At 34.9% G+C, this 15,947-nt stretch overlaps 1 protein-coding gene across 1 annotated transcript; it reads right to left on the bottom strand.

The window, feature by feature from the left end:
• Positions 1-392: 392 nt before the first annotated feature.
• Positions 393-9,342, bottom strand: LOC112514473 (kinesin-like protein KIN-14F). Its single transcript, XM_025120960.1, has 16 exons — positions 9,202-9,342; positions 8,966-9,100; positions 7,979-8,338; positions 7,339-7,407; positions 7,023-7,247; positions 6,876-6,957; positions 6,509-6,604; positions 6,248-6,427; positions 5,935-6,041; positions 5,234-5,412; positions 4,732-4,896; positions 3,649-3,902; positions 3,283-3,446; positions 3,021-3,191; positions 1,749-2,410; positions 393-844 (listed from the first exon to the last, which is right to left on the bottom strand). The coding sequence occupies exons 1-16, from the start codon at positions 9,325-9,327 to the stop codon at positions 685-687; spliced, it is 3,135 nt and encodes a 1,044-aa protein (XP_024976728.1). The 5' UTR covers positions 9,328-9,342; the 3' UTR covers positions 393-684.
• Positions 9,343-15,947: the final 6,605 nt, after the last annotated feature.

The following is a 15,947-nucleotide window of genomic DNA, read 5'->3' as shown; positions in this document are numbered from 1 at the left end:
AGTTTGATTGTTGAGACCTTAGCGCGTTAAGATGTCGTTGTTTCAAAGAATATCATAATTGCTTAGAAGTATCCGATGGCGAGCACATTGGTAACATTTCCAAAAGGGCGATTGACCCAACTGTACGTAGATTACATGTAGGGCTCAGCCTCTCAGAAGATCAAGGGTTCAAAACTCACAAAAGTAAAAAGTGCACATGAATATTTGTCGTGTACACATTTCAATACAAAACAAATGCCTTTTCTATTAGCCGTTTAAAGCAAATAATTCAAGGGCTTGTCTCAACTTTCTCGTATATCACACAATTTATAAGACCAAAAATAGAGCCAATACATGAATCGTGTAATAGTAACGGGAGCTAAATTACAAATTTGGTTCGTTTCAATAAAAAAAAACAATTCGAGAGATTCCCACACTCCGAATCTCCTCGTGGTAGCATCCACGGACACGATGGTCGTCCAAAAAAATCAAGCACTATGCTATACATAAAACTATAAACAACAAAGAAAAAATGGGAGGTGAAAACAAAAAAGAAGCTCTATACCGGGTTTTCATGAAGGTAAAAACTGAACAGAATAAGTATATCCCACTTAAAAGCAGCGTCTGATAGATGAGATGTATACAGACCTGTCCTCTACCATAAAGAATACAACGGTTATTTCCATGAAGAACCTCGGGCTTTCATCAAGGTAGAACCATGAATTTTCCTCTAGGCGTAGAACGGCTCCTTCTAAATTTAGGAATCGATGCGTTGCTGCCTTCATTTCCATTCTTTGCACCATTTGAGGGTTTATTTTCATTTCTACCAGTAGTCATAAAGGGTTGCAGGGTCTGCCCAGGTTCCCTGTAATAGAGAGGCAAATGTTATTCCACCCTCTGAGTTTTGAGGTCAAACGTATTGGGAGCCCAACATTCTCGTTGGTGCACCAGTACGGTTCCGAGCTCTGATACCATTTATAACATTCCAGACCACCATCTGATGGTACAAGGATTGGCTCTGATACCATTTATAACACTCCAAAGCCCAAAGCAGTAGGCTGGCCTAATAACTTCGAATCCAATTTAAAACCATGGTAGAAGTTATTGGTAGCCCACAACTTGAGGCTTATAATGAGCTCACAAATCCCATTTTTTGTCTATGTTGGACGAGTTTTACAATATATTAAAGTAGAAAGGTCCAGTTTTTGGGTGATGCGGGACTCTTACACAAGACGTGAAGCTTTTGATGTTGAAGTTACAAATTGTCGGTTTCAACTAAAAGATTTGGTGTTGAAGATATAATAATTATGTTATTGACAAAACTCCAAGATTTAAGGGGATATTCAGCTCAATGACCTTCTTCGGAAGTTGGTTTTGCAAAATGACCCTCTAATGTGTTTCTAAGTTTTTTTTTTTTTTTGATTAACCTGGACATCCAACCCGTTATGTGAGCCGACTAATCCTAAGATGACGACCTGTTTTGCAGATAGCCCGGAGTCACCGCATTTGAACCTCCATGGCCACAAAGGGGTTTTTATTCCTCCTTGGATTTGAACCTGGGACCTCCTGATACTTTTGACCTTTGGAGCCAAGCTCAAACCAACCAGGCACCACCCTTGTGGTTAGTGTGTTTCTAAGTTTTTACAGGAGCAGGTGGTTTTCAACCCGACAAAGGTCATTTAGCTGAAAAAGGAATTAGGTCACGTTCCTAATCGATAACTCATTTAAGGTCATTTATCCAAAGGACCCGAGATCGGAGATTTCAGTACCTGACTTCCGAATTGTGAGAACTTCTTGATGAGCTGCGTTGAAGCTTTTTCGTCCCAATTGGAACATGGGACTTAGTCGATGCATGCTCATTTTCCGCCTCTAAAAGGTCACTTCTTTGACCTTCTTCGATGGTTTCGCCAACCTCCACATCGGAAAACACTGTCCGTAGAAGATCAGATTTGTGGATCTTAACCGGAAGTTGACTTTTTGCCTTGACTTGATTATGCTCAAGCTTAAGTTTCCCGATGCCACCTTGTCTAACATTAAGCATTTGCTTAAATTGCTCCTCTTCTTGCTCTTGATTAGCTTTCTTGTTGTTAGCCTTTGGAAGATTATGTAATGATTCGGAAACGGTATCTTGTGAACTTAAGTACCCTCTTTTGTTATCAGTTGATGGTAAAATCGGTAGGGTGGCTAAAGATCTATTGACAGAAGCTCGTATCGGATATTGCAATTTTGTGATCGGAGGGTTATCAGGTGTATCAGGCTTGGTTCTACCTCTTGTGTGGACTCCTCTATCTGTGGATATCGATCGCCTAATAGGAGGAGATGGTGATCCCTCTTCGGCAAGAAGGGGCATTTTGGGGGCATAATCCTTTTCTGTGAACTTCGAGGGGAATCGGGACCTCCTTTGCTTACCTGATGAACAGCTTCTAACCTGCTATGACATATAAAAGTACATTGATCATAAAAAAATCAAACCAAACCAAAGGAAACCAGTATATCTCACTCAAAAGTAGGGTCCAGGGAGGGGTAGGATGTACACATCCATACCTCAACCACTGGGCTCGAGAGGTTGTTTCCGTGAGGGGCCCCCAGGACCCAAGGTGTGCGCAAGCAAGCAATAATATAGGTAATATAATAGGTAAAACAACGATTCAATTGTGTCTGTCCAATTCAACTGTGTGCAAGTAGACAATGTAGTAAGGTAAAACATAGTCATTGCATACAAAGTATACCATACATTTGATCTCAAAGTAGCACTTGTTGGATATGGATCCTAGGGCCAGGTTCAGGGGAAAGCCGCAAAAAGATAAAAACTGAGGAACACCGTGGTAATCATTCATCTGTATGGTATGCACATATGCATACAAGTAGTTTGTAAGTAATTTGTCCGATATGCACATGTGCATAGAAACCAAGAAACATCTTCAACTACTTGTATGCACATGTGTATATCGTACTGATGAATGGTTACCTACATACTACTAAACTTGTGTTACCTACATACTACTGAACTTTCACCATGGTTGTAAGATTTTAGGACTAACCTCAGGAAGCTTGTTATCATCAACATGGCGCTGATTTGCTTCGGGTCTCAAATTGTTTGTAAGATTATGTCTCGGCATGTGAACGGGTGAAATTGCACCTCGTGTCATCCCACTTCTCAATTGTTCTAATTCAGCCTCTTTTTTCTCCACCAAAAGCTTCAAGTTGGATATCTGGGTGAACAAGAAAAAGGGTCATAAAAAACACATTTTAGCAGGCATTCATTCATGTCCACCAAAGAGAAGATGAAAGTGAATGTTAAACCTCTTCTTTCATCTCTCTAATTTCACCGGTTTCTTTATTAGATCTAGCTGCTCCTAGTTCAATTGAGGCAACCCTCTCCGCAAATTTGAGGGTGCTAATCGTCTCTCCAATGGCATTAGTCTCGGGATTTATATGCACAAACATCAGTGTTTTAGCATGCCCACCTGCACAGAGAACAAGTTTGTGACAAATGATGAGATAAAGCAGTCTGTGTAGATTAATCTGTCTGTATAGATGAGAAAGGTTTTTGTTTGGGAGGGTTTTTCCATAGACGGAATGAGCATGTTTTTTAATTGGGAGGGGCAGGTTTGGAAAAAAAAACTTGGCTTTTTGCATAAAGCTTCCCCCTAAAAGTTAAATTGTTACCTAAAGAATCTTGCAATACTTGAGTGAGCTTGCTATTTCTGTAAGGAATGTGTGTGCTCTTTTGTGCAAGGGCAGAAATGACATCTCCAAGTGCAGAGAGAGATCTGTTAATATGCTGAGCTTCCTTGAGGCGCTCGCCAATGGCCTCCGATTTGTCCACCCTCTCACTTCCGGCAAGATCTACTAGATGAAGGCAACCCTTTAAAGTAGATCCAGAAACTAGTTCTTTTCCTCGGATATGAACGGTAAGAACACTGTAAAAGAATAAGTAAATTATTGAATAACATGTTCTCATGGAACAATCTTATTTGCATTTCCCACTTTAGCACACTTCTCACAAGCCCGGGGTTGGTGCGTTTGGTACACCGGACAAAACAGGCTCATTGTTCCACATTTGACAGGACTTTTATGTGGAATAGAGAGAAAAAGAGTGGAACAGGCGTGTTACACCCCCACCCCATTGAACAAGGTAGAACAACCTTATATTTTACCAATATAAACTCAAAATAAAACCTAATTCTATTCTAAAACATCAAATGCATCTCTCTTTTAAATTTTATTTATTGTATTTTATGCTCTTTAAACTTTTACTTTATTGTCTTCAAAATATTATTTTTATATTGTTTCTGTATTTGACTAATTTATGTAATTCATTAAATATTGATAATAAAATAATAATATAGAAAAGGTATAAAATAAAAATACATACAGTTTTTATTTTGATGTCATTTTAATCATATTGACGAAAACTTTTTAATGATATACATTGTTATAAAAAAATATTTATTTTATTATAATTTAATGAATTATATAAACCAATCAAAATATATATACAATTCATTAGGGGTAAATTGGTCATTTTATCTGTTTTATCCTGTCCAGTTTAAAGCTGAACAGTTGTTTTGTCCTCATCTGTTCTGACTTATCCTATCCTGTCACCCCACATAAACAACCGCTCTACTCTTTGAGATAGAAGTCATGTCTGCATACATCTTACCCCCAGACCCCACTTCCAGGTAAGATATTCTAGCCTCGTTTGGTTTTTATTCTCCTGGAACAAATAGAATAATAAAGGCAACTTACCTGTGAGAACGGCTACTCCGTTCATTTAAAGCAGTAGCACCGACTGCACGATTTCTCTGGCCAATTCTCATCAGATCAAGAACATCTTGAGTACACTTAACAGAAACCAAAGATGCATCAGGAACATTAAGACCATTCAGCTGGGAATTGTTTCTTATATCGAGTGTGTTGATAGTCAAAGAATAACAACGGTCAATAGTAAATTTATAAGAATATGAACTTGGAGGCTAAAAAAGAAGCAGTTTAACCACAAGGGTGGTGCCTGATTGGTTTGAGCTTGGCTCCAAAGGTCAAAAGTATCAGGAGGTCCCAAGTTCAAATCCAAGGAGGAATAAAAATCTCCTTGTGGCCATGGAGGTTCAAATGGCGGTGACTCCGGGCTATCTGCAAAGCAGGTGGTCGCCCTGGGATTAGTCGGCTCGCATAGCGGGTTGGATATCCAGGTTAATAAAAAAAAAAGCAGTTTAATTGATCATGAGAAGGGAAAAAATTGGAAGGATATCTTCTATTGGAGCCATCAACTACCAAGAGATCTCTCACTTGCTCGTTGTATATTTCAATCATTTGAACTCCAACCTCGTACTTTATAACGTCCATTCTTGCCTCCGATAATTGAAACAAATCTCTCAGGGCTCTATAGTTCACACCCCATGTATCCTCTGTAGTCATGTCAGGGCCACTCTTCACATGTGAAGATGACAATATGCAAGAGTAATAGTCACATTTATGTAATAGAAAATGATATAAAAAGTCATTTATAAGAAGCCAGGAGTGAAAAACTTTCCTCCCTGTGAGGATATGTGGAGATTTATTATATTACTCTCTAAAAGATCCCTGCAGGAGAGATGTGGGACTCTAACATGCCCCCTAAAACAGAGGCTCGACGGACACAGATTGTATATCCTATGGCGTCGAGAGGGGGCAAGACGGGTTCAATTTGTCCCAGAGTGTCAAGTCCCTAGAATGATAGACCTTGGCTTTGATACTATTGAGAATAGGTGGAACCCCGTTAGATTACTCTCCAAAAGAGTCTTTGAAGAGAGAAGGGAGGTTCCAACATATATCAAGAAGAAATGGTCCAAGTCTAGCCAAGTGGGACTCTCTTAACACTTGTACATGTTGAGAGTTGAAAACCGGATGACCGAGCATTTGATTCCAAAACATGAAAAAGTCAAGAAATTTCAACAAAGGTCGTCGTCTTACCATTGTGTATGTCTTCCCGGAGCCCGTTTGGCCATATGCAAAGATACAAACATTATAACCATCAAGCACAGATCTAATCAATGGTTGGGTATCTACATATATTTGCTCTGCAAATAAGTTGGAAATACATCAGAACTGATACTTGGACATTTGTATATGATGGTACACATATCTTTCCATTTGTGATTAAGCATCCAGACTTTGTTCTCTTAATACCAGAATTACCTTTCCATGCATGAATTAAGGTGCAACCTAGAACCGTAATAATTAACTAGAAAGAAAAAGGGAAATCCAAACAAGAAGATCAACTTACGCTGAGTTGTGTTTCCTCCGAACACTTTGTTGAAAGTGAACATCTTCCTAGCATCCTTTCCCTGCTTATGACGATTAACAATCATAATATTTCCGTTTTCTCCTACGTAATCAACTGTGGATTGTTCATCAGATTTGCCATGCAGAACGGGTTTCACTCGACAGAAAACTCTTATTGCTCCTGCAAACCAAGAAAAATAAGCTCCATTAATGATGCAAGCTTTCCTAACCAAACAAGCTATTCAAGAACATAAGTACCAACCTTTTAGGTCTTGAACTTGATTGTAAAGCTGCCGGTTTTCTTCCAAAACCTTGTGGTATGAAGAAGAGGCTACTTCAAGGTCCTTAGTGTGATGCACTGGAGAAGATCTAATGTTAGTTTTGCCTGGTTCTAATAGGAAGTTCTTTTTTTTGAGGTGTCCTAAGCTACGCCTAAATTAATCCCAGCAAATTGTGACTGCAAGAAATCAGCTCTCATAAACTCAATGGCCACAATTGTTGTGTATGCCTGAAAACGAACCCGGAACCTCAACCACTATGCCACAACAGTTGTGGTTAATAGGAAGTTCTTAGAGGGCACTAACTAACCAATTTTGCGAGAAGATGTAAAAACTAGTCTAAGAACTCACCGATTCTCTTAAGTTCTTGTTCCCAAGTTAAATGAGCTTGTTGGACTTCTAGTTTTGTCAAATGAAAGCTGGCTTTTAGCTCCTGGAATGTGTTAGAATGTGTTAGAAGAAAATTGTTGAGAATATGGCACAAACAACCGCGCATACCTCTAGTTGTTTCTGTTGAAGATCTAATACGTTTGTTTGGTCAGCAGAGTAACTAATACCGTGCCGCATGCCTTTACCCTTGCCACCACAAATGCAAAACTGGGATAAGTCATTTGATGCTAAACCAGATCTTTGGTCTATATATATAGAAATGGCTTGTAGGAATTCATGCTTTAACAACGGTTTGCAGTTGCCCTTCAACATGTTCTTCAAGAATATACCAAGCTGAAAGGGATAGAAAAATCATGCACTCGGTGATTGATTGATGACGATCAAGATTTCGGATTCACTACAAATCAACTGTTTGGAATGTTACCTGACTTCCTTGAGAAATAAGCAGTGCTGAAAGATCTTTAACGGCCTTCCTGAGTACTATATCGATAACCTGTAACGTTCCCGAAACATATCCTTGAGAACCAAGAAAACCATCTCAAAATAGAAACACTAAAAACCAATAGGGGACAACCGTTTTTCGTGAGAAGGTGAAAAAAGGTACAACCTTCACACAATATAATTTAACCTCATTGTAAAACGTGTGAACATTCGCACAATATAATTTAAGGAAATCAACAAAAATAGTCGTTTCAGCCGGATACATTTACCTTTTAGCCATTTCTTTCCCAAATTTCCAAAATGTCATTACCTCCGCAAGTAGCAACTCCTCAACTTGCAGAGGGGTCAAAAAGTAAAAAAAAAAAGAAATTTTTGAACATGGTCCGCAAGTACCAGGGACCAAGTCTTTAAATTAGTCTATATACTTCCTTGGACCCAAACTAATTTACGGATTTGGTCCCTACATTTGTGGAAGTGTACTTGCGTACCCAGACTAATTTACAGATTTGGTCCTGGTACTTGCGGACCATGTTCAGAATCTTTTTGTTACTTTTGCGGACCATGATCCGACTCTATGGGACAAAAGATAAGTGGGAAAACAATACAGAATGGACCTTACCTACCATTGAATTCAAAGGGAAGTCATCAAGTTCATTAGTCTCTGTGAGATACGTCTGTAAAAGCCCGATACCAAGACGGTCAAAGAGGAAGGTAAATGCAGTTGAAACTTTTGATTCCTCAAGAGAGACTTCACTCGATAAATGCAGATATTCGAGCAGTTCTTCGAACTGTGATGACTCTGATTCATCCAGAGATTCATCTGCACTTTCACTGCCAATTAATGAAGAAGGTGATCCCTTTGGAAAAGAAGTGATCCTCACAGTCCCACCATATTTCCATACTCCAATCCCACCTGATTTCCTCCACTCATAATAACCTTTCAAACATAAAATGCAGTCTACAACTTTACCAGATGAACCTCCCTGAGAAGAATATAAAGAAACTGGATCAAGTTTCAGTCCACGACAATTTTAAAAATTAGGAATAAGAACAGAAGAGAAAGAATAAAAAGAAAGGAATTCTTAGTCATTTCTCTCAGAAAATTTAAAAAACGACTCTCCACATGTAGCAATTCCTCAACTTGTGAAAAGGTAAAATTGTAAAAAGAGTTTCTAAACATATCTGCAAATACAGATCTAAAGGTGCCACTTGAGAAAGTAATGACATATTTACAGATTTGGTCTTTATATTTGCACATATTTACAGATTTAGTCCCTATATACCATGTTTAAAAAAGTCTTTTTTATACTTTGACTCATTCGCAAGTTAAGGGACAAGAAGTTGCCGAGGTAGGGGCTATTTAACTATTGCTGAATGATTTTGTGCAGTTATGATACGGTATAAAATAAAATATAATTATTTAGTAATTATTTAGAATGAAATTAAGTGTTGAATGATTAAGGGGTACAAGATATAAAATCATTCCAATTGTTTTATAACAATCAAGAGACAATCTTGTCTTTTGCCAAACAAGATTCAAGAAAAAAAAAAACTTTTGTCGTGACAGTTAGAAATGACTATTATGAGGTTAGAAGATAAACTAAACCCACCTTTTCAAGATCAGAAACCTCGAAGGTAAGAAGCTTCATTTGACCAACAGCAACTAAGAAATTCCTCGTATTTTCGAAATACTGAATTGCAGTTTGCGCCGCCCCTTCTGTGTCGATGATCGGAATTTCTACCACCTTAAGAATTTCCCCAATCATCATTATCATTATCAATTTCAAAATTTTATATTTTTTTTCGTTTAGATTTGGTAATAAACCTTGATTTTCTGTTAACGTACCTTGGGAATTGCGCCGGGATTGAGTTTGTTCAGAACATTGCAGAGGATGAGGCCGTTGCGAAGAGAGAGACAGAAGTGTTCCTCGGAGGGTTCGGTGGGGAGTACCTCCGCCGCACCATGGTCCATTTGTCTTAGCCATTCCGCCGCCTGGTTCCTCCGAGCCGCTGTAATAATTTGCTTTAACAGTTGGTTATCCACAGACTTTTTTTATTATTATTATCGGGATATCCGACCCGTTATGCAAGCCGACTAATCCCAGGATAAACCATATGTAAATCAACAAAAGAAAAATCATATGTAACAATTTATCCGGTAATGATTAACGGCATAAAAGTTGTCACATTCACTTACCGGATAAAATTTGTGGTTCTTGTTATATTCATCCAGTAAGGTATGTAAGTTGGTAAGCGTTAACGGTCATAAAAGTTGTCATGCTCACGTAGCGGATAAAATTCTTAGTTTCTACTATATTCATCCAATAAGGTAATGTAAGTTGGTAAAAACTTACCCGTTCAACGTTTGGTAAACGATACCTAAGTCTTTATTTTATCCACCCACGTAAAACATATATAACTACACGTATATTGTATTTCAATTAGTTCTTTGTTATTTTAACACATGTAATTAAACTTTAAATACTAAATCATGTGTTCTGAGTGTATGATTGGATTTTGAGGTGGTCATGGAAGGATTTTATTTTATTGGGTTAAGGTTGCTGTTTCGTACCTAATTTCTAGATGAACTTTGTGCATCTCTTTATAGGATGACACCAGGTTAGTATTGTTTTTAATCTCTTATGCAATCACCATGGTTTTTTTAGCCATTGCACCCTATTTATGTTACTTTGGACCTGGTTTTGGTCACTACACCATGGTCTTTTGAGACAGACCTAGTTAAGGACCTACGGTGGCACGTAGCAGTCTAGGGGTGTAAAGTGTAAATGACATAAGACAACTCGCGAGCTAGTCAAGATCGACTCGGTTAAAACTCGACTTTGATAGGCTTGGCTCAAACTCGAACTCGACTCGATATATTAACGAGTGGATGCGAGCTACCCAATACTCAACTCGAAAAGCTCGTGAGATACTAGATTTTTTTTTATCTATAATTAGTTTCAAATATATAATCAGTTTTATAATATAATATGTATAATATAATGTAATAAAAATGTCTTATATTTTTAGATATTTGAATAATATTGTGTATTTTTAACTATAAAAATTAATCAATAATTCTTTTTAATATATATATATATATATATATATATATACAAGTGTTGGTGAAGTTGTCCCATATTGAAAGAGAGATAGTTATAAAAATGATGAAGAGGTGTTATAAAAAGATACGAAGATGAATAAAGTTTGTAACTTTGTATATATATATATACAAGTGTTGGTGAAGTTGTCCCATATTGAAAGAGAGATAGTTATAAAAATGATGAAGAGGTGTTATAAAAAGATACGAAGGTGAATAAAGTTTGTAACTTTGTCTATTTGAGGATGAAGCTTGAGGTGGATCACTTTAGTTTTAAGAGAACGTCTTTTAAGTGTTATAAATTTTATGAGACAAGACACTAATGTTTCATAAATTTCGATGGGTGAGCTTGATTCGAGCTTGGTTCGAGCTTTAAACGAGTTCGTGCTTCAGTTCGAGTTTAAAAATTTTCAATCGAGTTCGAGTCGGGTTTAGTTTTTAACTACTCACGAGTTTTCGAGTCGAGTTCGAGCTTGAGAAATAGTTATCGAGTTCGAGTCGAGTATATTGATACTCGAGCTCGACTCACATCATTTACACCCCTATGTAGCACCGATAAATCCTTCTTTCATAAGGTAAAGGTTCGTGAAAGGTACAACTGTTTTATATGATGTCATCATGTGAAAAAATTCATGGATTCATCCCTTATTATCTTTAAACAAAATTATGCTCTAATTATGATATGTCTATTACTTGAGATAACATTTTTGTTAAGTTGTGGTCAGTTTTTATATAATGAGATGTTTTAGGAGTGCCTTTTTTTTTTAAGATGACAAATTTTCAAACCATACTCTTGACTGGTAATAAAAAAAGATATTTATGGATCATTTACCAAATGCTTACTCGGATAAACACTTACCAAGTCATATTACCTCATCGGATGAATATGGTAAGAACCAAGAATCTTACCCGGTAAGAGCGAGACAATGACCAAGAGTCTTACCCAGTAAGTGAGAGCGACGACTCTTACCATGGTAAGAACTTACAAGATAAATTGTTGTATGATGTAGTTTGGTGGACTAAAATCTTACCCGATAAGTATAAATAGTGTTAAATTTTATTGGTAAACACTTATTGGATCTAACATTATAATATAAAGTTCTGATACCATTTATTATTCATTTTATAATTATGGTCTCACGTTCAATATTTTCATATAAAGAGGGTCACTTTTATTCTTTTGGGTTTGGTCAGTAGCGGGTTTAACGGTGAAAAAGTTCAATTAGATTTTATTAAAAGCAATGGTCATTATGGAAATTGGTCCTGCTAAGCATCTCCTAATCAAGTGTGTTTTGTTGCTTTAATACAAGGCGTGTTTTATTAATGGGCCGACCCACTACTCACAAAGTGGGCCTCCAATACTCATAATGACTACCCATTTTCATATTATAATCTCAATTTTATTTCTCATCTATACTATATTATAAATTATTTGATAAAAACTCTTAAAAACCATTTTTTATGCATGAAGTATTATATATTGATGTATATTACTTAAAATTTAAGATTACAAGTAAATTATGCATAAGTACAACTTATTAAAGCTCCATGTTTGAATTCKTGTAACTAACTACGGATAAACATAATCAAATATAAGATAAACATCTTATTTTAAAATATAAAAAAACTAAAATATAATTAAGATAATTATCGAGTTCTAACAAAATAATTAATTATTATCTTTATAAGAAAATTATATTATTAAATCAAATATAAATTACTTCATTATTAAACTTACATTAAATTATAATAAAAAAATTAAATTAAAAAATTACACAAAAAATAAGAATTTTAAATAGTTAATTTATATTAATATCGATATATTTTTCTTAAAATTTTATAATATTTTCAAATTTATATTTTATTCAAAAATAAAACATCTATTGTTTTTTCAAAATCACATAAAACCATACTATAACATCGACTGAGATAAAAAAATGAAATATTAAAATCAAAATGTATCTCGATGCATTGTACGAGTACCCTTATATTACTATTTAAATAAAATTAATTATTTTTTTAAGCAAAAGATTGATTATTGAAACTGAACCGATTTCACACATAGCACACTTACTTTAAACCACATGTAAGAAGGTATTTCAGAGTTGTCTTAAGACTAAGGCTAATGAAAGGGTACAAGTCTTATCCAAATTTAACTTGTCATGATTTTTAGAAAACCCGCTCTTGCCGTTTGAGGTTAATCACCCATTAATATTACAAAATCTTGAATGACACGTTACTGATCTTTAAAACATACTCTTGAACACTACGCAATCATTTAAAACAATAACAATATGCTACGATGGATTGATTTCATATCTCGTTTTTATCATTCACATATTTGTAAAAGATTTATACTGTATTTTGCCAAAGGGATACTGACAAGATGACTTTATTCAAATACAATACCTGTATTTAGTTTAATCCCAGACCCTACTAGCTTCAAACACTAAGGGACTGTTTGGCAGTTGCTGAATAGTTTGGTAAAGACTTTGAAATAGATTGTTTAGTAATTGTTTACAATGGAATTAGGATGTTGAATGATTAAAGGATGTCTATGATACAAAATCATGTTGATGATTTAAGGACCATTAAGAGACAAACCTTTTTTGCCAAACAAAATTCACCTCTTAAAGATTCAGATGTTGCCTCCTAATTGAAACATTAAAACAACCCTGATTCAAAAAAATAGGCTTTTATATTGTCAAAATATTGTATTATTTTAAATTATTATTTTATTTATATCTATACAAACAACAAGAACAAGGCTAATACTTGATGTATCTATCATACGATCTTAAAAAAACCGAAAGAAAAAAAGGGATTTCTAGTTATCATCGATGGAAAATACAAATTAAATTAGAAAACAAATCAATTTTGTCAGACTCGGCATCATTCTGATTTTGGCAGATATGGAGGAACAAAGAGGAGGAGGAGTAAAAACGTACCTGCTGCTTCGGCTTTTCGTTGCGCTAATTCACGATCATCGATGAACTCTTCAGTGCCATTTGTAAACGAATTTAAACCTTTAAGTCCTCTGGAGTTCTTGTTAGGTGAGTTGAATAGCATTGAATTCGACCTAATTTCTTGTGGCATTATATCTATATGAACACATAAAATCCACACGAGTAAGAAATCAAAAAGGAAATAGCAATTAATTAATCATCAGTTTTGATAACCGACATTATGAATGTGATTGAAATTACGTGATAATCGAGAGAAATTGAATTAAATAAGTGGCCTCACCGGAACTGCAGGCGGCAAAAGGAAGGTGTACGAACTTCCGGCGGTGGATGTGATCGGAATTATGGTGGATGTGATCGGAGATGTTTGATTTAGCGATCGGATCTATCTAGGGATGAATGGAGGAAAGGATTGGGAGGTGAAACGAGGAGCTCGTGATGAATTAAACAGGCGTATTCAAATTATGGAGATGGAGTCTCATTTAATGCCCCCAAACCCAAGCCCAGGGTGCAAGAGAAAGTGGAAGCAGACAAGACTTTGTAGGGGATGAAAAGCTAACGGCATTCATAAACTTTTTTTAAATTTATATGATTTGTATAATTATTAATTTATATATATATATATATATATATATATATATATATAAACTTGGAATCATGAGATCAAGGAGACTAATTCTCAATCATTGAATTATATCTACAATTTGAACATTCATAATCATAAAATTGTCATGAGACTTCTCAATAATCACAAAATTGTCACCGTGCAACTTTAGACCATTAGATCATTAGCTTATAATGTTGATCAATAAACATGAATTGGTCTTACGAGTCTCACGAAAAACCATTGTTCTCACGTGAACCCAACCTTATATATATATATATATATATAGGTTGATTATTATACAACCATTGACATTTATGCAACCAATACAATCCAATTTTAACCGTTCATTTCATTTGATTTATATGTGATTTCATATAAGTTTTTATTGTTTTCTAATATAAAATATCGATCATAGTTAATGAACCGTATTTATCTTCCATAAATATTCAAATCATAATAAATGAACTCTCATCATTTCCATAAATATCTCAATTTATTGGGTTGCATTGGTTGTACAAATGCGATGGGTCGTATTTATATATATATATATATATATATATATATATATAGAGAGAGAGAGAGAGAGAGAGAGAGTGTTTGGTTCAAATACTAACCAAAATTTTTGTGTTAACTTTTGTTAACCAATATTGGTCATTGAACAATAAAGGATTGTGATTAATCATGATAAAAAATTAATTTTTTAAATTTACAATTTCAAAGAACATATGTGAACAAAGGGGGAAAGGGTATTTAAGTAATTTTCTTTTTTTATGTAACTCCCATATCATTAATTGGGAGTTACAAAATCAAAAAATCTCATTATTTTTATTGATTTATTTTGTTAATGTAAGAACCATATGAACACACATATATATATATATTTATATATATATATATATATATGAATTATTGTGTCAAATACGAACAAAAAAKTGACATATATATGAACTTGGACTGTATAAAATTTATGAACACAATATGAATATAATAAGAATAGTTGATACACGAAAGTAAATATACAAAAAAACAGGTATGAACACAATATGAACAGTTTGTGAACAATTGTTCATTCATTATGAACACATTCAGGAACAAGCCACTGTTGAGATATGCAGCTAGTGTACATATGAACACAATATGAACAGTTTGTGAACAATAGTTATTTCATTATGAACACATTCAAGAGCAAGCCAATGTTGAGATATACAGCTAGTGTACATATGAACACAATATGAACACTTGTGAACAATTATTTAACAATTACATATGAATTCGAATTCCGATTGTAGTCGTAGACGATTTTAACCTTTTCATTCTCATTATTGTCAATCTGTTTTCCAATAGGTTTATCCATATTACTCGGACGATATTGAAATCTTTACAATCGGAAATTCTTTAACAATTACAAAATCAATATCATTATGGATAGAATAAATCGAAATTACAAAACATGAACACGTATAAAAAAATATCAATAGTACATAATCATCAATTATTGAGTGTTTTAGATTTGTAACTCCCAATTAATGATTTGGGAGTTACATAAATGACAAATTATTTAATTACCCTTGTCATTAATATATGAGTTATATGTGAACCTAAAGAAAAGATGGAATATGATTGGTTGAGCTTGGTTAACAAAGTTAATACAAAAATCTTGGTTAGTATTTGAACCAACCCCTATATATATATATATGGTTTAAAGTTGCACGGTGGCAATTTTATGATTATTGAGAAGTCTTGTGACAATCTTGTGATTATGAATGTTCAGATTGTAGCTTTAATTCAATGGTTGAAAATTGGTCTTATGGGTCTCACATGATCCCAAGTCTCTCTCTCTCTCTTTCTCTCTCTCTCTCTCTCTCTCTCTCTCTCTCTCTCTATATATATATATATATAGGCATGTGCCCCAGATAAACAAC

This window comes from Cynara cardunculus (genome assembly GCF_001531365.2).
Source record: "Cynara cardunculus var. scolymus isolate 2C chromosome LG 6, CcrdV1, whole genome shotgun sequence".
NCBI lineage: Eukaryota > Viridiplantae > Streptophyta > Magnoliopsida > Asterales > Asteraceae > Cynara > Cynara cardunculus.
The sequence above is the reverse complement of the archived record's forward strand: the minus strand, read 5'-3'. Positions and strand labels throughout refer to the sequence as shown.

Bases quoted from the DNA above. Each gene is read 5' to 3' on its own strand.
- LOC112514473 (XM_025120960.1), bottom strand. From the start codon at position 9,327: ATGGACCATGGTGCGGCGGAGGTACTCCCCACCGAACCCTCCGAGGAA. The intron at 4,897-5,233 runs ATATCCTTCCAA...GACTATCAACAC, and splicing joins GTTGATGGCTCCAATAGAAG to ACTCGATATAAGAAACAATT. The intron at 845-1,748 runs GTACTGAAATCT...TCTCTATTACAG, and splicing joins TCTCACAATTCGGAAGTCAG to GGAACCTGGGCAGACCCTGC.